The sequence below is a fragment of the Pseudorasbora parva genome, chromosome 7 (assembly GCF_024679245.1).
Source record: "Pseudorasbora parva isolate DD20220531a chromosome 7, ASM2467924v1, whole genome shotgun sequence".
NCBI lineage: Eukaryota > Metazoa > Chordata > Actinopteri > Cypriniformes > Gobionidae > Pseudorasbora > Pseudorasbora parva.
The window spans coordinates 17718320-17741802 of NC_090178.1; the positions used below are offsets into that span (position 1 = coordinate 17718320).

At 36.7% G+C, this 23483-nt stretch overlaps 3 protein-coding genes across 5 annotated transcripts in view; 2 read left to right on the forward strand and 1 right to left on the reverse strand.

Annotated features, from left to right (window-relative positions):
- Positions 1-704: 704 nt before the first annotated feature.
- On the reverse strand, positions 705-5649 carry cnr2 (cannabinoid receptor 2). The gene is made up of 3 exons (XM_067449595.1): positions 5455-5649; positions 3367-3465; positions 705-2764 (listed from the first exon to the last, which is right to left on the reverse strand). The coding sequence occupies exons 2-3, from the start codon at positions 3443-3445 to the stop codon at positions 1695-1697; spliced, it is 1149 nt and encodes a 382-aa protein (XP_067305696.1). The 5' UTR covers positions 3446-3465; positions 5455-5649; the 3' UTR covers positions 705-1694.
- A 2892-nt stretch (positions 5650-8541) lies between these two features.
- pnrc2 (proline-rich nuclear receptor coactivator 2) lies at positions 8542-12326 on the forward strand. The gene is made up of 3 exons (XM_067448378.1): positions 8542-8712; positions 9200-9417; positions 9614-12326. The coding sequence occupies exon 3, from the start codon at positions 9635-9637 to the stop codon at positions 10100-10102; it is 468 nt and encodes a 155-aa protein (XP_067304479.1). The 5' UTR covers positions 8542-8712; positions 9200-9417; positions 9614-9634; the 3' UTR covers positions 10103-12326.
- A 1532-nt stretch (positions 12327-13858) lies between these two features.
- dop1a (DOP1 leucine zipper like protein A) overlaps positions 13859-23483 on the forward strand; it is a 34574-nt gene continuing 24949 nt past the window's right edge. The window contains exons 1-13 of one of the 3 annotated variants that reach the window (XM_067448379.1): positions 13859-14203; positions 15336-15528; positions 15621-15802; positions 15889-16059; positions 17014-17203; positions 17335-17433; positions 17671-17770; positions 19156-19265; positions 22026-22140; positions 22231-22351; positions 22465-22584; positions 22662-22773; positions 23203-23232. In XM_067448379.1, coding sequence (XP_067304480.1) covers positions 15391-15528; positions 15621-15802; positions 15889-16059; positions 17014-17203; positions 17335-17433; positions 17671-17770; positions 19156-19265; positions 22026-22140; positions 22231-22351; positions 22465-22584; positions 22662-22773; positions 23203-23232 — 1488 coding nt within the window. In that variant the 5' untranslated portion in view covers positions 13859-14203; positions 15336-15390. The remainder of the gene's footprint in view (positions 14204-15335; positions 15529-15620; positions 15803-15888; positions 16060-17013; positions 17204-17334; positions 17434-17670; positions 17771-19155; positions 19266-22025; positions 22141-22230; positions 22352-22464; positions 22585-22661; positions 22774-23202; positions 23233-23483) is intronic. The other 2 variants (XM_067448380.1, XM_067448382.1) reach the window with 2 other exon arrangements.

Here is a 23483-nt window from a genome sequence, read left to right on the forward strand (position 1 = left end):
CCACTCCTCCAACAGCTTAATCCTGATTGGTGCTTTACAATCATATGACTCTGATCAATATTTATTGAGTTTATTTGGCCAATAACCACATTTCTGGACGATTTGCACGTTGTTTGTTTGTGTTATCCCCCAAAGTAGTCTTTCAACTCACAAGGAAGGAATACATTCCTTACTGTATGCCTGAAAAGCTCCTCAAACTGTGCTGTATCATCAAGATGGTTGATATCCAGGAAAAGTGTGTTTTTAATTAAGTATCATTGGTCAGATTGAATTGTAGCCTATACAAACTGAAAAAATAAAGTTTGTTGGATTGAACATGATTTAATTGTGTTCTTCGGTCCCACATGAATCAATTAAGTTAAACAAACATAATTTGTTCATAACATCAACATCATGGAATGAATATGTTTTAAGTGACCCAATTATGTAGGCTCAAAGTTAACTCCCTGACATGATTCATTCACTTCATTTTCACATATTTTTAATGTACCTAGATGTCAAACTTTTAGAAGCTAGAAGTACACATTAGCATCTTAAGAGCTAAGCATTAAAAGCTCTTATACAGTAAAGCCGTACTGACATAAATTCTTTTTGTCCACAGCCGCAAATGCCCTCTCTTCTCCACAATAGTCACCCACTGTAATTTAAATTCTAATAATTCCAGCACAATTTAATATGAAACACTATTCAACACAATGAAGTCTCCCCTTTTCTCATCTTGCTCAAAAATACACAAAATTACACTTTTGTATATAAAATAACAACATTTCCTCTCTCTTGATTTAGCCATATGCAATGCATGCTGGGAACAAGCCCCACCCAGTTTCAGTTAATGCAACACAAATCATTCATGTTATCTCAGCACAAATGGTAATAATAAACTTCCATCTGACTTATATTTAAGTGGATTGAACACAATCAAATTATGACAAAATGAATAGCAATTTTAATTAGGCAATTTGAACAAGCAGACAAAAATAAAACATTTTCAGTGTAGTTTCTTAAATAATGTAACAGTAATTTAGAGTTATAGCATACAGTATTTTCTTTTAACATACTATTATATTAATGCAGAAGACCTTCTGTTTAAACAGAAGTTAATATAAGATTACACTAATTACACAGCATTTTGTATTATTAGAAGACTCTTTCTAAGCAACATATAAGAATATACTGTGTAGGCCTATCATATTAATTACTCTTTGCAATATAAGACATACAGCCAAGAATGGTGATGAAGGCAGAAAGTGTGTATTACATAATATACAATCAATCAAAAAGGAAGGTGAAGTTTTTGCCATAGTTTTTGTCATCAATAATACTGAAGGTATTTTGTTTCACAATGCAATCTATATATATATTTCGGCATGTTTTATGCTTGGGAGGGACAACATGTAGCTAGTGATTCAGCTGTTTTGAGTTTAAGTAGGTAATTTCACTCTGTAGAAAGGAAAAACAGCATTATACATCAAAAGCTGATCACAATAGTCTTATTATTTAGCACCTATAGTATGTTCCTTTAATTTCTTGATGTTCATATCTTCATTTCATATTTTTATTATTTACCACACTTTACATGATATCATGCAAGGCCTACTATAATAAAGAAGATCTACATTTGCATAATATGTCAGCTTCTGACCAGCAAAATGGAAGAGACTGGGGAACAAAATCTTTTATAAATAAATAAGACTTTATAATCTGTGTATGCTGTTTTGCTGGTTGTCTACACTCTCAGAAATAGTATCTGGATTGCTATCACTCACTCCATGATCTTTGTCCCTTTTATCCAAACTATTTTCATTTCTTTGGCTATGAGTTTTTCGCAGAGTGCGTTCCCTGCATGCCTTGCAACATTTGAGCAGTTCTCCCCTCAGCTCTCGACAGCGTAGCGCGTATAGGAGCGGGTTTACACACGAGTTCACCAGGCAGAGTGTGCTACAGAAAGCATATATACGCTGTTGTTTGTTCGTAAGGGTCACCATGACATCCACCATCATAAAGGACAGGACAGGCAGCCAACAAACTGCGAGGATTAGGAGGATCAGACTGAAGGTACGTGCGAGCTGAATGTCCATTCGCATTCGAGCCTGTCCTTTTATGTTCAGCCTACCCAACTTTGATCCGCCCATAGCTGCTTCATGCCGGTTTGCTTTCCACAGGATGAGGGCATAAGCCACCATGATAAGCAAGAGCACCCCAAGTTGCAGGCCCGTCCAGCAGCCCAGATAGCGATGATCCACATAAGGGAAAAGACGGGAACACGGAGGATCCAACCAGGTTGTGCACCTCCAACCCATCAGAGGAAGGAATGAAATGATAATCGTTACACACCATAATAATACTATAGCCTGCTTGGCCCTTCTGCGTGTCAATAGCACCTTGTAATTGGAAGCCTGGTAGATGCAAAGATAACGGTCCAGCACTGTCAGCAACAGACTTCCTACAGAGCCCGTGAAGGCCATTGTGACGCCACCCAGCTTGAACAGATACGTACTAGCGTTGTCGCCTTTACTATAAAGATGGAAATCTAGGAAACTGATGGTGAAGAAACAGCTGGCAAAAGTGTCAGCCAGTGCCAAGCTGCTGATGAACAGGTATGATGGTCGTTTGCGCAGAGTGGCGGAGCTTGCAATGACCAAAAGGACCAAAATGTTCTCCAGGAAAGTCACAGGACCAGCTAGCAAGCATATTGAGCTGATAGCTTTCTTCTCTGCTGGGCTCAGGACCATGTAGCACTGTAGGCTGTTGCACAAGCTTGCATCTGCAACAATTCAGGATCAAAATTATTCAAAATAATCGCTTTTTTAAGAAAAACAATGATTCATTATTATTATTTAAATTAGTGTGAGGTCAGTAAGATTGTTTTATGTTTGGTCTCTTATGTGCAAGGCTGTGCTTTTTTGATCAAAAATTCTGTAAATACAGTCATGTGAAAAATTATTACAATTTAAAATAGCTATTTTCTATTTGAATCTATTTTAAGATGTAATGGATTTCTGTGATGAAAGCTGAATTTAAAGCAGCCATTAGACTACTCCAGTCTTCAGTGTCACATGACGGTAGCTGATAGTGCTCAAAAAATATTATTATTGATGAAAACAGTTGTGCTGCTTCATACTTTTGTGGAACATGATGCAACTTTTTCAGATTTTATTTGAAATAGAATAGTTTTTATAAAAATGTAAACATCTTTACTGTCCATTTTTATCACATGTATTCATCCATGCTGAATATAAGTAAACCAAAATTTTACTGACCTCAAATTAATTTTGTTTAAAAAAATGGATTAAAAAAATGATCAAAACAAAGAAAGAAATGTCACAATCACAGAGAGACCATAGAAAATCTGAAATAGAACTATACCTGTGGTTGAAGTGGTTGTTGTACTTTCATTTAAATAAAGCACAGTAGCTTCTTGATCTTGTTCCAGTCCATTCTCCATTTCCCCAGGACAGAATTGATCTATTAAAAGTACATGATGAACGATGAAAAAAACAGTGGATAATATTTCAAATTCTTCATTAGTCCACTTTAAATGGTAACATGAAAGACTTTGGAGTTTGACATGATTAAGAGGAATTAAACCATTTTAACCAATTAAAAGTCAAACATGACTCCAAGCAACATTTTTTATTAGGCTAATATATTCTATAAATAAAACGGCATTATTCAGGCTGCATGGCTTAGATTTGGAAGAGAAGTGATGATATTTAATGTGAAATAATCAGCCTGTCCCATGGGTCTATAAACCACTCACTAAATCTGACCTAAAGCTGTTCAATAGATTAGACTAGAGATTTGCAGATTGCCCTCTGCTGGTCAAAAGACCACACAGGCTTTATTAGAATTGTTTTATTTTGTCCTCAGACATTTTAATTTCTCTTAACTTAAATATTTTTAGTAGTGGAAAGTCCAGAAAGCAGATACATGCTCTGGGTAAATCAATTAAACAGCACGCTCTCTTTTCATTGTTCCCTCAATTTTCATAATTTCCTTAAAGGAAGCACTAATATATTTTTCTTTCTTATCCTTCCACATTTTCACCCCAAAGCGCATTAGCTCCACGCCATCTTTTTGTGTTATAGTGTTCTTAAAAATGGAAATGTCAAAAAATGTTCAGTTAAAGTCACTACTCTTCGCTCTAATACAATGGCTTCCCCGTAGAGTCTTTGTTCCTCCCAAAAATATTCTTGTGAGTTTTTCCTATAACCACTTTCACCTGTGGTGGTTTACCAAATGTGAGTTTTATTTTCCTGTATATTTTTTCTTTCTTTCTTTCTTTCTTTCTTTCTTTCTTTCTTTCTTTCTTTCTTTCTTTCTTTCTTTCTTTCTTTCTTTCTTTCTTTCTTTTTTTTTAAACCTACACTGTTGGCAATAAAATGTATGAGTCACAAACACATCCTTATTAAAGCTTTCACACTCTCACACAATTGAAATGTAAAAAGATCTATAACATACTTCTATTTAGGTGTCTTACAAATAAGGACAAGAAAAATACAGTTGGGGAGAACCGGGGCGAAAGTAACGCGGGACGAAAGTAACAAAGCGATTTTCTCAGAGCCCTGACTACATTTGCATTCCAAGCTATGACACCACGTTCAGCACGCAACCCTTGATGGATCTGCCAAAAATCATGTGATTTCGTCATCGTTTCCCATGCACGGCTGGGTCCGAAATATAGTTTTCGAGTATGAAAAGTAAATTACTGAAGCGGTACTTTTTTTTCTAATTACAAGTTGTGTTTCTCGTTTCATGTGTCACAGTAATGATCAATCTACCGATTATTTATTGCTGTTACACATCACGAAGGTCTGTCTTTTCAGAGTTTTTCAGTATAAAAGTAAATCGTGTTTAAATGTCAGGACTTCCTGTCGGGACGAAAGTAACACTTGTTACTTTTGCTTTTGTCCCACTTGTATATATAATGCATTATGCTAATTTGATTTTCATATTGTTCATATTGTTGAAGAAAAAAATGATCAAATAGATCGAAATTGCACAAAAAAAATACTAAACCTACAAGTTTGTGCAAAGATAAATTAGCTACAAAATATGTTTGCAGTTACATTAACAAGGTCATAGTCAGGCATATTTAATAAAAACAAGAGTAACACAGAACAATCTAGCTTATATTGTTGTGTTACTTTTGACCCACCTTTACTTTCGTCCCAACTGATGGGGTCAAAAGTAACAATCTGCATCTTATGTTCAAAGTGATATTATACTGTAGTCGTTCTGCATTTGTACAAAATACCACCTGCTATTGATAGACCACACTTGTGAGTTATTGACCAGAGCAAATGTATATCTCTGTCCAAATATTTTCTTATAAAAGTGCGTTTTTCTGAAAAATGGCACTTTCGCCCCTGCTCTCCCCTTCCTTATTTTACCCATTAGAGTTGTTTCAGTTCACAGTTGGCATACACATTGATCAAATGAACTAGTTCTTACCTTTGTGTTTTGCCGTTGGAAGAGAGTATTAAATCCAGTTATTGTCTTTCACAAATATGATCGTTCTGCAGTTTGCCACTGATTAAAACATGAGAGCCACACCTCCACTGAGAGAGAGAGAGTGAGAACCAACATTTCAGTATCATGTCCTGCCAAGCAGCTGTTATGAACTGTGATGTATTCAACGCGAGCAGAGATGCAGGTTACAGATTAAAGTGACCATTACTGAGCGAAGAAAGCAACAGCCGTCTCTAAGATACCCAAAGTATCCAAAGAGGAATTATATAATTATTACAATATAAAAATCGCGTAATAAATGCTGAAACATTCTCTTTACCACAGCTTCCTCATGCTGTTGCTAACTTATTTCACAATAGGCCTATGTGAAAATGTAATTCACACATTGGGGCATATGGAGAAGAAGAAAAAAAAAAAAAAAACGTTGGTTAACTCTCACTGTAACTGTCCCCAAATTTGTATATTTTCATTAAGATCGCTGTAATTGCTTATTCTGAAAGTACATTTTGTGTACATCAGGATTTTTAAGCTCCCAGTTATAGGCTAAATAAATGTAGGCTACTTTTAATAATAGGCTAATTTAATAAAGGAAGAAATATCTTGATGTTCTATAGTGTAATCCAATATCCATACGGAGGAAAAATAAATGTTTTTATATATTTAAAATGTTATTTTTACTAGCTATTATTACATATTGAGTGTAGCGTTATTTTTTAATCAACAGGTGGCGCTTGTGAATCTTTTATGTAGGGGAGTTTACCAAAAAATTAAAATGCATCATTACTAGGCTACTCAGTATCCTACTCACCACTCACCTACCTGTATGAGTTTCTTTCTTCTGTTGAACACAAGATATTTTAAAGAATGTTGGTAACCAGACAGTTGACGGTAGCATTGACTTTCATAGCACTTCTTACTTTGGAAGTCAATTGCTACCATCAACTGTCTGGTTACATTCTCTAAAATATCTTATTGTGTTCAAAAGAAGAAAGCTCATACAGATTTGGGGAATTTTTCATTTTTGTCATGATCATGAACTATTTACTTCCATTTTTGCAGCATAATATATATAACACACAGATATGCATAGGCCTATATACTTTACACTATACATTTTTTTGTGTGTGTCATGATAAAAGTATTGTATTGTTTCTTGTGTACATGTTTCTTCCCGAATATGGAAATTTGACTTCTTCTCAAATCATGTGTGTGACCTACAAGTGCCTCCCACCCAACCTAACCTACTTTCCAAACATAGGATACAAACTTAGGCCAAGCCCCCCTGAAAGCTTTAACCCAAGGTTGCATCCTGTGGGTGTGCACTTCCGTCACCAAATAAGGATTTTGATTAAACAGGCCAGCAAGTGCCATATTATGCAACAGGTTTGTTTGTGGGACAAGCAGGAGTATGAGCTACAGATGTGGGGATTTTAAAGAGGAATTGAAAACTTTTTTAATGTTTAGAACCACCACAACTTAAGCAAAAGTTTGTGCAAAGTACAGTTTTTCAGCTCATTTATTTAATTAGTTTTAACATTCTCTAAACTGTAAGTGCAATTGTCACATCTGTTTTATGACAAATCATAAAAACTCGATTGTATGTCTGTAAAATATAGTAAGTCACCCAAAACATGTAATTGTGTGTCATAGCCTGGTTAAATGTAGATGTTTTTTTTATTTTATTTTGGCAGTCAACCCTATAAGTGTTTGTTATAGGCTTTATATTTATACCTTTTCATGGACTGACTGTCAGTTTTGTCTAGCTGAATACTTAGGCTATCACACTGAGCTTTCTAGATACATATTTCAACAGTAGGTAAAAATGTACTTGGGATTAGTGAATAATGTAGCAGACAGAAAAATAATATGCTCATAGCACATTTATTTTCTGTTGCAAGTGAATAGAAAACCTTCCTTCCATGACACATATTTATGTAATGTCTGACCGAATGTGGCATACACGAAAGGATTTTTCGAAGTTGTGAGGAATATGATCATTTCACTGGGAATCATTCGTTTTAATCAGCAAGCCACGTGCAGTTAGTTGTTGTGTAATTAGACTATATCAAATAAACCTGTTTAAATTTTGTTTTAATCCAATTAGTTTAATTTTGGACGGTTCTGATGAAACACCAAGTTACTTCCTGAGAAATAAGGTTGGAAATAGAAAAACAGAGAACATCTTATATAACTTCTAACAGCTGTTGAACATTCTGTTGAGGTACAGCACAATAAACAATCTAAGTAGACATTTGTTCAAGAACACCAAATGGCTCATATGCCTCCTCTAATTCCATTCATTGATTTATGAAGATGCTAGCTACTCCCCCAAAACAACACCTTTTTTCTGTAGCTTTTCAAACACTCTCCATTCCATTGTCATTGGCAGTAGATACCACTTCACAGGTTTTTATCTACTTGTTGTCACATGCCAGCAGCTGGTGGGATAGGCTACTTCTCAAATGACATCATATACTTGGTTTTAAAGACAAAGTATTTCCTGTATCCCATTCCCACTCACACCATTACTATGGCAATGCCTGCTAAGATTATTTTATTAGGTTATTAATATGCATTTTAACATTCTGGCTTCAGAATGTAACTACTCAAAATTCTGTTGTTGTCCCATATGATCATTTTCGCAACATGATGTGTTTGAAAGTCGAGCCTTTGTTTACTTGTGTTTATTTAAATATATTTCCCACAAAACTTCTCTCTTAAACAAGCAAATTGGATGTCTTTGTTCACAGAATTTTACATACACTTAGTTATATGTTGTGCCCTTATGCGTTTTTCGAATATATGACATCATGGTTTTTAGGTTCAAGTGTTTGCATTTTGAGATTAAACCAACCGGAAGAAAACCATGTGACATTTTTTTAAGGCTTCGAGCTATTACAGTAACGCGGAAAAACCAAAATTCCCCACAAACATGCATAACACTCAGTGACGCAGAAAGGGTGGCAACAGGCGTGTTCATCGCTCCTATTGGTCACACGTCGACAGTGCTTCTCCCTGATTGGCCAGAACGACGCACGCCTGAAGTACTTATGCTTTGTTGAGGCTCCATTTTGTTGTTAGACGGAGACAAACTGGAGGAGAATAATACCATTCCACTGTTGCCTCGGATTGTTATGAAGATTCACATATCGGGAAATATTTTCTCCATTAACAGCTACAGCTAACATACTAGACCAAGGGAAGACGAAGGGCTTTTTCCATCAAAGCCTGAGGAAGTCGGTAAGTGTTTTTTTACTGAGTTAAAGACATAGGGAGTCGTCGACGGTATTGACGCCATGTTGCGTTCAAGAGTCTTTTGTTTTGGTACGGTGCCAGAAAACATGACCTAATACCTTATTTTTTAAAGTTCAAATCTTAAGTATTTATTAAACCGTTGTAAGATTTATTTGCAATTTCGAAATGGCCGAGAATGTACTTTTTCGTCGATAACGACCGTTTTACGGTAACAGATGAAGATTAGATGTTGTTTATGTAACACCACATCCACAAAATATTCCGCATTTCAGTTAGGTCTGTTTTTTATGTCAATATTTTCAATGCAAGATTGTCTTTGTTTGACCCTAATTTAATTATATACAGTTTATTTACTCTTACACACAAACAAATGGTTTAGTTAGATATGGGATATTCGTGAAAACATGAATGTTGCTAGATGCGGTATAAATAAATTGAACTGAGATTAAACAAATTATGTTTCTTTTGTTAGATTCACGGCTTCTAGAGCACCGTGCGCCGAGGTGAATTCATGTTCAACTCGGTTACACGACAAAACAACGCTCATTGGCACATGAAAACCTTAGATCTTGCTGGACTTATATGTGCAGCGAGAAGTAGATCAACTACTTCGAGGACCTGGAGCCCGATTGGTGAAGAGAAATTAAAAAGTGAAGAGAACCAAGCACTCAACTTTTTTACAACAGAGAGGTAAGCAGAGGAAGCGAGTGGGGGATGGGTGGAGCCTCGCGCTGCACGTAGCCCTTTGTTATTGCCAGTCTGCAACACTGGGGCATTTGACAATTCATTTAAGTTTGTTTTAAACCAGTTTGTACACTTTAACATTGTCCTTGTGAATGTGCATTCATTTCCTTTTGATTGAACAAGGTGTCTCCTTTGTCTTTAGGTGACATCCAGTTAAAGCAGTATGGGAGGTGGTGAGAGATACAACATTCCAGATCGCCCAGCGCCCAAGAAGAGCCAGCCTATTGGAAGGGGCAAGCAGAGAAGTCGAGACCAGAATGGCGTGGTGCATTCCGCCTCCTCAGGAGCCTTAGGGGTGCCCCATCACCTCAGCTATCGCAGGGGTGAGAAGGGCACTGGCTATTCTTGGTCTCCTGAGGCGCGGCAGGCCGCGTCTGTAGACAAGAAGAACGCCTCGGTTCGGTTTGCCACACCATATGATCAGAATTGGGAGGGGACCGTGTCCCATCTGAACAAACTTTTGTCAGCTCAGTGTGGTCAGAACTATGCTGGAGCCAAGTTTAGTGAGCCCCCATCCCCAAGTGTTCTACCCAAGCCCCCGAGCCACTGGGTGTCTCTTCCAATGGGTGCTTGCGATCATCGTGAGATGATGACCTTTCAGTTAAAGAGCCTTCTGAAGGTTCAGGCATAACAAGGTCTCACTGCTGCTCTCTTAAGCCAATCTATGAACGAAGGCTCCGCTTTGGATTTTTGCCCTCCCCTTGAATGCTTCAGCGGCGTAATATATTTTACAGCTATTTTTAGATTTGCGTCTTAATAAGGTGATGACCATTTGGCAGGCAGATGTTTCTCCTAAATGTCCTTCACCTATTTTTTTTTTTAAAAAGAAAACCACTACACTAGTTATTACGTCATTGAGGCCTTAAGGGGCGGTCGAGAACTCTTTAGCAGAGCTGTATGCCATGACGACATGATGAACTGGATGTCCTCCTTAATAACTCATTGCTCTGTTAAGCTCCTGTTTTGTTTTGTTCTGTTTCTGATGGCTGTTTGTGACAGTGTTTTTTTCTTCTCAACCAGGCCTAGGAGTAGATGTCAAGACAACTCACACAATTTCCTTTCTAATATTTCGCGTTCTGTTTTTCGCTTGCTGAGGTTTGATGCGCACTCTCGGCTTGAGTTTTAATCATGCGGGGAGTGGCGGAAACCTCTTGGTGCTAAGCACAGCAGCATTTGTAGCATTCTAGTGCGTATTGCGTTTCCAGGTATATCTTCATTTCGCTTTTTGGGAAGTAAAAGCCACTTGACTTTGTTCTGCATGGAGAACTAAGCAAACAGAATATGGAGGGGGGCACGCTTAAATGAAAAGGTCATATAACTAACCTCAAGCTTAATGAGGTGGCACAATGGACCTTGTGCTTTCAACACCTGTACTTTTTTTTAAATGGCGCTGTGCGCATTGCACTATAGGTGTTGAAAGTCATTAAGGTTCACAAGCTCTATTGCGTTAAACTTTTACTTTTTGCATCCCTTATGTTATAGCTTAGAAAACTAAGTGTGATTTTTAATGTCTACCAAAGCTACGTAATCAGCAATTTTCTGTTGGAATCCCCCTTTGTTTATCCAGATCTGGTTACAAGTGCCATAAATCATTGGGTAAGGCATTAGCGTATATCGAGGTTTTGGCTGACAAATCATTTTTGGATTTTTTTTTTAAAACTTTGCTGTACTTTTAGAACGATCTTGGAGCAAATATGCGGAGGATGGTTATGACACGAGACTAAAGGATGGATTTTTCTCTGGTCTTGTCTCATAACCTTGTTTGCTTTGGGATCTGTTTTGATATAAGCATTATGTTATGTAATGTGTGTATTATGGCACGGGAGAACTGAGAAATAGGGCGCAAGTCCAGTGTGGACATGTTTACATTGTTTGTTTTTAAAAAAAGGCAGGATGCCGGCATTTTACACACACACTGCCCTTTCTCACTTGTTGTTATTCTTGCACTGCTGTTCATTTGTGTTCAAAAGTTTCAGACAATGTTGCTCTTTCAACTGTGGATATGTGATGAAGCACCCCTTCCCACTTAGTTATGCGTGGTGGAAACTACCTCTTGCAGAACGTGATATTAATAGCTATCTTAAAGATGACAAAACAAAGCTGATGAGTTTTGGATGTGTGTAATGGAGCCATGTAAATAATGAAATGTATAAAATGTTGTAGCATATTGTACATTTGTGCAGGAACGTTTGAAACCTGCAGATAAAGTATTTTTAGTAATAACACTGAATGTAAAAGTCACGCTAAGGACGTGGCTTGTTTTCAAATGCTGAAGAAAATATTTTGTTAAGAAAAAAAGAGAAAATTTTGCCTATAGTGCGTCAAAACCCCTGCACTGTGTGGTTTGTTGCCAGTGATCTTGCACATAATAATTTTATTTTGTATAATGCACCATGTAGGGGCAGAACAAGCTTTAAGTGCAAGTAAAAAAAAGATGGAATAAAAACATGTTTTGAAATTGAAAGGGACTTTTATACAGTTTTTGAGTTGCCTATGCAAATAGAAAATCTGTTTTTTATATATCTATATATTCCCCTTTTGTTATAAGTCCATAAAGTAGAGTTGCATTTGCATCAAATCATTGGTCTTACCTCCGCGGGCCAATGTTTGAAGCTCCAGAAATTATTGATTACATTTTAACCTTTTCAAGTAAGAAGTAAATTATTTTAATGACATGTGTAAAAGTCCTTTTCCTAAATTTGGCTATCATAAACAATTGGCGTTGAATTTATCCCAACCTCCTAAGTGTCACTTGAAATGAAAACTGAAAGCCCTTTTGGAAAGAATTGGAATATACTAAAAGACTGTTTAATTTGGTTGCCTAAAAAAAATAAAATCCCTTCCCCTCCCCCCCATTACTGCCTTTGTGTGATATGTTTTTGTTTTTTTAATTGGTTGTCTGATGGTTTACAAAACAAAAATTTGAAATGTTATGAAAATACTCATCTACTGCTACAATTTTTGGGCATGGTTTTGCAAGTAGATATTTTGGTTTTAGTGATATACAAATAATTGCTTTTTCTTATAAACACCACTCCAATTGGTACAGGAAGTATAATTATGCACTTATAAGATAGCTGACACCCGAGGTTTAAAGTGAACTTGGGCCCGAAGTAATTTGCTCTGTGGCCCGTTAAACTTGATTATCCGTTTGGACAAGAGCCCACTGTTTACGCACGTAGACAGCAGCTATCACTGGAACGTTTTATAACGGCGGTTTATCACAATGACGTGTCATTAACAGAACGATTTTAACTAGATAATGTTCTTTTTCTTTGTCAGTTGACATTGGATAGAAAGATTCTAACATGCTCAGGGATTTTTTTTTCTGGTGTGTATAATTAATACACTAGGCTATAACTAAACAGGCAGACTAAATGTCAATACACTGAAATCATAAAGTATTTAAAATGAAATCATAAAAAAGATTTTAAAAAGTACACAATGAAAGGTGAAAGGGTATGCGCCATTTTTACAGCTACAGGAAATTAATGGCTGGCATTTTCAGGGAGCTCTGTGTATATGTATGTATGTATGTGTGTGTGTGTGTGTGTATATATATATATATATATATATATATATATATATATATATATATATATATATATATATATATATATATATATATATCTATCGTGTGTGTGTGTGTGCTATGACAGACAGAATTCAAGATACAGGAAAACAAGTTTGTACCATACAGGTTTGTAGGCCTAACATAAACATATCACAGACAATGCCAGCTTCACTATTGTAAAATGTAACGTTATTGCTTACGTTTTCTAGCATGCAGCTGGGATTAAAGAACAAGGATAAATAATACAGTTGATTATAAATAATCTTGAAAGTTGCTGGTGTGACTGACGTTTTTAAAAATAAGATTTGTATTGAAAATAAAAGTGCGCTACGTTGGGTGCAGTGGTTTCTGTTTTGATTTTCACAGCACCATCAGCTGGCAACACACTACATTACTAGTTTCGGTGATGTAGACGTAACTTATGGAAGAAACAACAACACTTCAGCATATGGAATTTAATCTTAATACAGGCTGAAAAGATAATTATTTTGTGTTAAACGTATTTGTAACGTCACATACTATTCAGTTTATAGTCCATATGGATTTATAGTTCAGTGTCCTTATATAACTTGCCTGTATCTTACTTTTTTTTTTAAACACAGTATATTTAACATTAAAGTTTGCAAGATTAATGTGCATAGTGAAGAGCAAAACGTGAAACACCCTTCCAATAATGTTATTTTCCTCATTTACCTATTTTCGAAAATCGCTTTTGTGAAATTTGTTTCCGGGATTTGCTTGCGCTTGCTACATACAAAGTGACGCCATTACGGGAACTTTTATTGTGAAAGAGTGACGTATTTTTGTTTAACTAGGAACAGCTCGCGCATGCGCAGAGCAAAACATTTTTACCTGTCAACGGCTTTAATCAAAATGGTTTTATCCGCAGAGTGTCAACGCTACCTGTACTGATGCCAATATTAACGCATCTTTATAATAGATGGTTTTACTGAAAGCAGATATGTGATCTCACCAGCGGAGTCCGGGAAAGCGTTTATTGCTGTCAGTTTACCCACCGACGTCGCACCTGACCGTACATCGCTCACAGCCTATTCATCCATCTATACATCCATACATTCGCTTGCCTACAAGACTAACAAGCCCCCACAGACTCTCACAGCTCAGACCTTTTCAAAAAATCGTCGTCGACTGACAACGGTAAGCAGCGGTTCAATGGAGAGAATCCTCTGCACTATAACGAGCTTACAGTAGCTTAGCAGTTAGCAGTGTTCATAACATTTGATCGTGTTTCGATGGTTATTCTCAACATGTGGGGGAGGTATCGTACCAAGGGAAGAGATTTAAAGATACGTTTACAATGAACCACATATTCATCATTGTCACAATTGCTAAACGTTTTCGAGGACCTCAGAGGGGCCTTCTCATCACATAATGGTTCCTTGTTCCCCCCCATCAGCAGATCATGGGAAATCACAAACCAGACTGTCACATGCATTGATGCTCTGTGAATTGTGTTGGATATTTATTTTTATTTAAATCAGTCAAGTTGAAATGAGTGTTCGATTTAAAAGGGTTTATCTGATTTATTTGTTTTGGTTGGTATGATTTCAGATAGAGTAAACACTGGGCTGTTATGATGCATCTTAAAGGGACCGTTCCCTCAAAAATGGAAATTCTGTCATCATTTACACCCCCCCCCCCCCCATGTTTTCTATATGGCTGTCTTTGTTCTGTAGAAAACAGAATAAGAATTTAAGCAGAACGACATCCTCAGTCATCAATTATTTTGTGTGGAAAATGTCAATAAACAATGACTGAGGCTTTGATATGGCCATTCATATGGCTTTGTGACAAAATGAGGGTAAGAAAGTGATGTTTTTTGGGGGGTGAACTGTCACCCCAATGAAACATTTTTATTTTTATAATTCATAACATAACTGTTAATAAAAGATTAGAATGAAGTAAAATGTGGAAGTATTTTTTTCTTCCAGTCAGTGCTTTGTTGTTATTATTTGCCCTTTATAGATTAAAGTGTCTCACCTGCGACTGAGTCACACCTGTTAATAATTCAACAGCCTCCCACAGCATCTCTTCACCAGTGACAGTGAGCTCTTTTGAACACTAATGGGCTGCTGTGTTTGGTTGAGTGTAAAATATACCATTCGGTTGAGCTTAATGTTGAGTATACTGGAATCTGGGTGTGAACTCTTTTTTTTTTTTTCCATCATCAAGCATGTGATCTACCCTGTGACATTACTCATTGAATGCATTCCTATTGATTGAGTTTAACCTTTGTGCATTTTTTCACTTTTGTTCCTTTAAACTGAAGGTGTGATGTTTTTGCGTGACCTCGGAATCGGCTTTTAGTCCCATCGTGTAGGACGATGAATGCAGAGGAGTTGGAACTCCTCGGTGACTCGAAGTACAGGAACTATGTGGCAGCGGTAGATAAGGCCCTAAAAAACTTTGAGTACTCCAGCGAATGGGCTGATCTGATCTCAGCACTCGGAAAGCTCAACAAGGTCCTTTTCTACATGTCCGTGATCCTATTTAGCAGCAGTTCCAAACCTGGCAGTTGCTTTACTGATCTTTTTTTTCTGTATTTGGTGCACAGGTTTTGCAAAACAATGGCAAGTATCAGGTTGTGCCCAAGAAACTGACCATTGGAAAGCGCCTGGCCCAATGCCTCCACCCGGCACTGCCCAGCGGGGTTCACCGCAAAGCCCTGGAGACCTACGAAATCATCTTCAAGATCATTGGACCAAAGCGCCTGGCGAAGGATCTTTTCCTTTATAGGTAGAGATATTGCAAGATTGATTTTTCTGCTGCAGTGACTTTTAGTGCCTAAAATGTGTATTCATCATCCTTTTCCTTCCCCTCAGTTCTGGACTTTTCCCTTTACTATCCAATGCTGCTATGTCTGTGAAGCCAGTATTACTTGGGCTATATGAGACCTACTACCTGCCCTTGGGGAAAACTCTTAAACCAGGCCTGCAAGGACTCCTGACCGGTGTAATGCCTGGTCTGGAGGAGGGTTCAGAGTATTATGACAGGTAAAATATATATTTATTTAATCTAGAATGTGCTTGTTTCACATTTAATAAATATGTATACTATTGTAGTATTATATTAGTACTGTAACAGTAATCTTGTGAAATATTATTGCAATTTAAGATAAAATATTTTATTTTATAACTTTATTTTAAGGTTCAATTGCTTATTAGCATGCATATTACTAGCATATTGGTTGTTTTTTAGTACTTCTAAAGCACATATTAATGCCTTATTCTGTATAACCTTATTCTACATTCCTTAATCCTACCCAATGCTTAAACGCTACAAAAAATACCATACTAACTATTCATAAGCAGTAACTTAGGAGTTTGAGGCAAAAGTCGTAGTTAATAGTTAATATGTGTTCCCGATAAGTGTTACCTTTATTTTAATATATTTTTAAAATGTAATTTATTCCTGGTATTTTTTTAAAATTATTTTCTTATTATTATCAATGTTGAAAATGTGTGCTGCTTAATATTTATAAAGAGTATTGTGGAAAATGTGATTTAAAAAAAAAATTGGATTCCTTGTCAATTGAAGTTTTTATTTTATTTTTTACAGTGTAAATGTCTTTACTGTCACTTTTGATCAATTTAATAAAAATAACTGAACCAAACTTTTGAATAGTAGTGTATATTATGTAATACAATCCTAAAAAAGAATAAATAAATAAATAAATTAATTAATTAAAACAATTAAAAATAAAATCAATAATTTTAAATGCATATGCATGGACATTCATTTAGAAATTTATAGTGTTATTAAATTATCAGCGTTTTAGATGAAGGCAATCTTAATGTATAAAAAGAGCTATTGAGCATGCTCAATTAAATATCCAATATCAGCTGAGATATTTAAATATGTGCGTGTGTGTGTGTGTGTGTGTGTGTTTACATGTGTATATATATCGTATCTACATATTGACTTATACCGATTAATAAAAACATTAGGACCAATACCCTGCTTGAAAAGGTGGCGGCAGCTGTGGAACAGCCGGCCTTCTACAGTGCCCTGTGGGGCAGCATCCTAACCAGCCCTGCTGTGCGTTTGCCTGGAGTGACCTTCGTCCTACTGCACCTTAACCGAAAACTATCCATGGAGGACCAGCTGTACATCATCGGCAGTGACATCGAACTGATGGTACACTGATCAATAGTGGCAAAATGCAAGCAAAACAACCTTTAATAATGAATGAATCACAATATAGAAATGGCTCTATTGGATACCACATGGAGCGTGATGTTTATATCATGATTTTGTGTTTTCATCAGGTGGAAGCAGTCAGCACATCTGTGCAGGATTCCAGTGTGTTAGTGCAGAGGAGCACCCTGGATCTCATCCTGTTCTGCTTTCCCTTCCACATGAGTCAGGTAACAGAACTGATTCAAAAATGCTGATTTAATGTTAATGGAATGCTTTTTATATTTCTTTATGAAATCCAGCTGTCCTTCCTGTGTTGCATCTCAGGTGGCAGTGTTACCTTTTCACCTTGAACAGAAATTTGTAGATTTGATTATTCTCTAGTCACAAAAATGTAAAAGTTAGTATTTTGACATGGAAAGATGAATAATACTTAGATGAAATACACTGTATTCTGTTCATTTCAGGCAACACGTCCAGACATGATCAGGATTCTGTCTGCAGCACTTCATGTGGTTCTAAGAAGAGACATGTCCCTGAACCGTAGACTTTATGCTTGGCTGTTGGGTGAGATATCCACACCTCACACACAAACTGTATGCCGTCCACCCTTTTTAGTGTTGTTCCCGTTTTCAAAAGATATGACATTTCTTATAAATATTTTGTTGAAAATGTATTTAATGTCATGTTTAATCTGTTTAATGCTGAATAAAAGTATTCATTTCTTTAATAAAATCTTGCTGACCCCAAATTTGAAGGTTTAGGTTTATTTAAGGTTTGACAAGGCAGGATATTGCAGCATAAAACCCTGAAATTTGTCAAACATAACACATACTCAGAAACAACATTATATACCTGGTTTAAAACAAGCTAAAAGCAAGTAAAGTCAAATAATTCTAGCATAATAATATTATCATTCAATTCTGTGAAGTAATTCAGACCAAATACAGAGAAAAAACTGCAGATATTGACATCATACAATCAAACACCTACAAGTTATTTGTAAAGCAATTTAAGAGCATGTGGGATACAAGAAAATGTCTTTTTATTTTACTCTTGGGCTAAAACAAAAGCAAACATTGGTGATGAACTGTTCTTAACTTCGTCACCTCTCTCACTCAGCGATGTGAGTGTTGATGTCGGAATACCTATTATACGGCAGCAACATTTTTGAACCCTCTCTAACTCATCAGAGAGACCTTTAGGTAATCCACTCCATACTGGTCTAGCATACCCCAGAACTGGCTGTATAAAAGTCAAATATATTTGTATTAAAACATCACAAGGGAAACGTGCTTTTTTAGCAACAAAAAGATAGTAGATTCTAGGACGTACTTTTGTAATCATGTCCTTAATGTTAACTGCATTTTGAAAGGTAGTGTACATTAGCACTAAAAAGCAAGCTGAGTATTTCAACATTTCCTTGAAAAACGGCTTATTAGCTTATTTGCTCACTAAAGACACAATTACCAAACAATTATATCTAACTAGTTGCTGTACTTAATTTCACAACTTCGCAAAAACGACATACATTTTGTAGTTGCAAAGCATTTTATATTTAAGCTAAATAAAATGGACCAAATGTTAGAAACAATTGGTTTAACATTAGGATTCCATTCTGGTTTCTTAAGTTTTAATAAGAACCAAATGACACATGATCAGTCTGGACAGGTTGGTAATATGAATTTTAAATTGACTTAATGTATGTTAAGTGCTTTGGTTGACCTGATTTTGTCTCTTACTTGCTGTCCATATGCTGTGGATGAACATTGTGGTAAGTGAACGTGTATGTTATGAACACAGTACCAGTGACAACTATAAGTCTATAGTCTCTTAGCATATTTTCACAAACACTTCCTCATTTATTTCCTTGTACCCAAGTCATTAAAAGTGCTTAGGAAAACTTAATATCCATGAACATGTGTTGATTGTGTGCTTGGTGGTGTTTTCAGGCTTTGATAACAATGGTGTGCAAGCAGGCCCTCGTAGCACTCGACTCAGTAATCCAGAAGAGCACGTCACACATTACTTCAACACTTATTCCAAGGACATGCTCGTTCAGGTAAGGTCAGACGTTCAAAGCAGAACATGAGTCCAAACAGTCAGAGTTTCACCCATGTTTTTGAATGTAGCATCTAAATGTACTTTTTTTGTCACAAATTAAAATAGATTGATGTGACTAATTTTGTTGTTTTGGACTTCTCTGCTGTTCACAGTACTCTAAGCAAAAATGTCCAAACGGAGAAATCAAAAGCGTCATAGAAACTTCAAAAGTTCGCTTTCATTTTTGGAGTTTGAGTTTGCTTTTGTTGTAAGATAAAGCCGTTTTTGTTATGTCTGCAGTGGTGCACAGGTGCATGCACACATTTTGTCAACAGGCCACTCTGTGAGTCTTCACTTTTCTCCATGTGGTCCGTATGCATGGTTTAGCTTGCAGTGAGACACTGGTCCCAATGCATGTGCAGACAGCCTTTCAGGGCCATGCTTTTAAAATGTCCTGGTTCCCCTGGGGTTGGGTTTAGGACTTTAGCAGGGGGAGTTTTGTTTTTGGCATTTTCCTCTCTGTTTTATTGGAAGGGGAATTGTTTGATTGCGTGCCATCTGGTTTGGGCCACTTGTTGGATCTCGCTTGTTTGGGAAGTAGGTTATTGCAGGGACCGTCTGTTCCTCTGTCTGTGCAGCCATGCGTTAGAACAAGTGTGAAATCCCTAAAGAGCTGAAACACACACTTGCAAAGGCATTCACAGTATAACTCACAGAACTTTTCTTCTCAATGGTAATGCAGAGGGAAAATCCATCTCGAGTACTTTAATTACATTTAAGCCGGATACACATGGTGCGATTTTTGGCCACGATTTGGCTGTCTTGAGACACATTTTGCTCATCCTAAAAGATTCCTCTGATCCTAGGCTAAAATCTGAATTCTTTGATCGTTAGTTTGAAATGTTCACCGGCAGCCGATTAATGACCGCTGCGATCAAATTTTACCTCAGATGAAATTCTGGCAGAAGATTAGATGCATAGTCCTGCAGTGTGACTTCTTCTACGACAACTGTCAAATTTTCTTTTTTTTCCAGACAAACTATAACCAAAATGAGCGCTAGTGATTTCTTTGTAGCCACCATTTTGAATCCCGCGTGTAATGCAGGTCACTGCCACTGAACGCATCATTGATTGATGATATAGAACTCCGTACGACTTTTCTTGCGTGCATCCATTTTAGCGTGCCTCAATTATTGTACAGTCTGACATTAGACAACTTAGCTTACAGAGGTGATCATGTTTGTACAGTCTGACAGAAATAATCGTAAGGGACCATTATTAATCGCACAATTTGTACCTGGCTTTGTATTACATTTTCCATCATCTAACGCTCACTTATAGGGTTAGTTCACCCAAAAATGAATTTGATGTCATTAATGACTCGCCCTAATATCATTCCACACCCGTTAGACCTCCGTTCATCTTCAGGACACAGTTTAAGATATTTTATATTTAGTCCGACAGCGTATCCAAGTGTATGCACACTTTACTGTCCATGTCCACTTTACTGTCCAAGTAGTCCATATGTGACATCAGTTGGTTGATTAGAATCTTTCGAAGCATCGAAAATACATTTTGGTCCAAAAATAACAAAAACTACCAAAATGTATTTTCGATGCTTCAAGAGATTCTAATTAACCGACTGATGTCACATATGGACTACTTTGATGATGTTTTTATTCCCTTTCTGGACATGGACAGTGAAGTGTGCATAGACTGCATATGCTCTGGGACTAAAATATAAAATATCTTAAACTGTGTTCCGAAGAGGAACGTCGGTCTTACGGGTGTGGAACGACATTAGGGTGAGTAATTAATTAATGACAGAATTTTCATTTTTGGGTGAACTAACCCTTTAAAGTCAATCTTTAAAGTCTTAAAATGAAAAAAATCACTCTTATTTCTTTTTTTTGTTGTTGTTGTAAATGCATGTTATATAGATCTTATTGTGAATGTTGTTATTATTATTATTACCTAAGTTCATAACTTGATTTTCTGGGTGAAAACTTTGGTGATGCCAGACTTGTCCAATCATTTAGTCTGCTTAACCCCACCTTGCATTTGATTCATTTTCTTTTCATCAAGTTTTTATGCTCTGATCTATGTTATGATATGGAAAAAGGATCTGTCGCTAGTTCCATTTCATTGCAACTTTAAGTACTCTAATAATTTAATCATGAACACTGTTAAATCTTAAGCAAAGCTCAAAATGAGTATATGTTTTCAAAATGTACATTAGAAAGTTATGATACATTTACTTATAATATTTAAAACAGTTGGTTTAAAGGGATAGTACAGCCAAAAATGAAAATTACCCTACGATTTACTCACCCTCAAACCATCCTAGGTGAATATGACATTCTTCTTTCAGATGAATACAATCAGAGTTAATAAAAAAATGTCCTGGCTCTTAAATATGGATATTTTTATCACAAAAAAAACATTGATTCGGTTCAGAAGACCTTTATTAACCCTGTGGAGCTATGTAGATTTACTTTTTTAATAGATGGATGTATTTTTTTTGGTCTTCACATTTTAGACTGGCATTTACTTCCATTATAATGCTTGGAAGAGCCAGGACATTTTGTATTCAATTGACAATTGTATTAGTCTGAAAGAAAAATGTAATATACACCTAGGATGGCTTGAGGGTAAGTAAATTATGGGATAATTTTTAGGTGAACTATCCCTTTAAGTATATTTAATATGAGCCATTTATCGCAGAACTTTTGCTTCTTTAAGTCTGAGCATCCCTAAATGTGTCTGTGTCTGTTTGCAGGCCATGGTGGGGATCTTGCAGGGTAAGGCTAGAGGAGGGGAGGAGGAGAGCATCCTGATGCACGACTTAAAGCCGTTTCGCATTCTCATCAGCCTTCTCGACAAGCCTGAGCTGGGTACAGCCATTACTACATGATGTCTGTGGTATGCTTTGACTCGCACAAAGAGCTTAGAATTGCTTTGATGCTTTTGTCCGCTTTATTTAGGCCCAGCAATCTTAGAGGATGTACTGATTGAAGTGTTTCGCACCCTGCACACTCAGTGCCGCGCTGAGTTGGACCTTCAGAACCAAAACCAGTTCAGCAAAGACCAAACTCAACTTAGCAGGTCTGTACTACTTTTGTCTCACTAATGGTTCTTATAACTATGCAGTTCTTACAAATATTTCAATATTTTCAATGACAGTATTTTCAGCTTTATCTTTTGCGTTGCTTTTTCAGCAAACTCAGAGAAAACAAGAAAACAGCAGAGCTCATTAAAACCGCCAACCTCTTGTTTAATTCATTTGAGCCCTACTACATGTGGGACTATATTGCACACTGGTTTGAGGAGTGCTGCAGGTTTGTGTAGGATAATGGGAGAAAAATATAATGCATTTTTTTGTCCATTCTTTCTTGACCTCATTCTCTTTTTGTAGGTGGACTCAGAGCAGTCAAACCCCTGGGCAGACTATAAGCTCTGAGACATCAGCACGCTCATTGGTTGAGTTCTGTGAGCTGGTGGACTTCTTATTGGACATTGTGTCTTTGGTTGGTAAACTTTACACTTAGATATGATAATAAACTATTGAAATGTTCAGATTCCTGCTTTATTAATCCCCATTATCCATAAGAAAGTGACTTTATGCCAGCTAGAAATGGACGAATGTATGTAAACATGCTGAGATTTAGATGGTCTAATCTCCATTGATGTTTCCACCTCTTTAGTTATAGGCAACTAAACTACTTAAACATTTTAGTGACACTTGGTTTGTCTTAGCCTCATTGTTTAGGCATTTTCTCCAATTTTTTTATGTGTGTGTTTATGTCCTTGTGAAAGTTTCAGAGATCATCTTGGTCTAAGTTTCTCAGACACTGGTTGTGAATGAACCAGTCAGGGTTTCTGAAGTGTTTTCTGGCCTCTGCTCTGCTCGCTTCTGTCTGTCTGAAAATCTCTGCTCTCTTTTTCTTTCCTCAAAGCCTACTAGAAGCATGAGGGTTATCTGCCAGGTACAGTACTGCTCTTACTTGCTTCTTTACCTCACCTTCACTTCACTCTAATATTTTGGCTACCTTTCCAGAAACATCCATTAACGGCCTGTAATCTCCAGGTTTTTCAGTTTCCTGCTCCCGGCTCGCGTTGAAAAAATAAACGGCACTTTGGCTCTAGACAAAACTAAATGCCCCTTCAGCTTCACACCACTCACACCCTCTGGTCTGGAATGCAGTGAACCAGACAAGTGGAATAATACAAATATTAA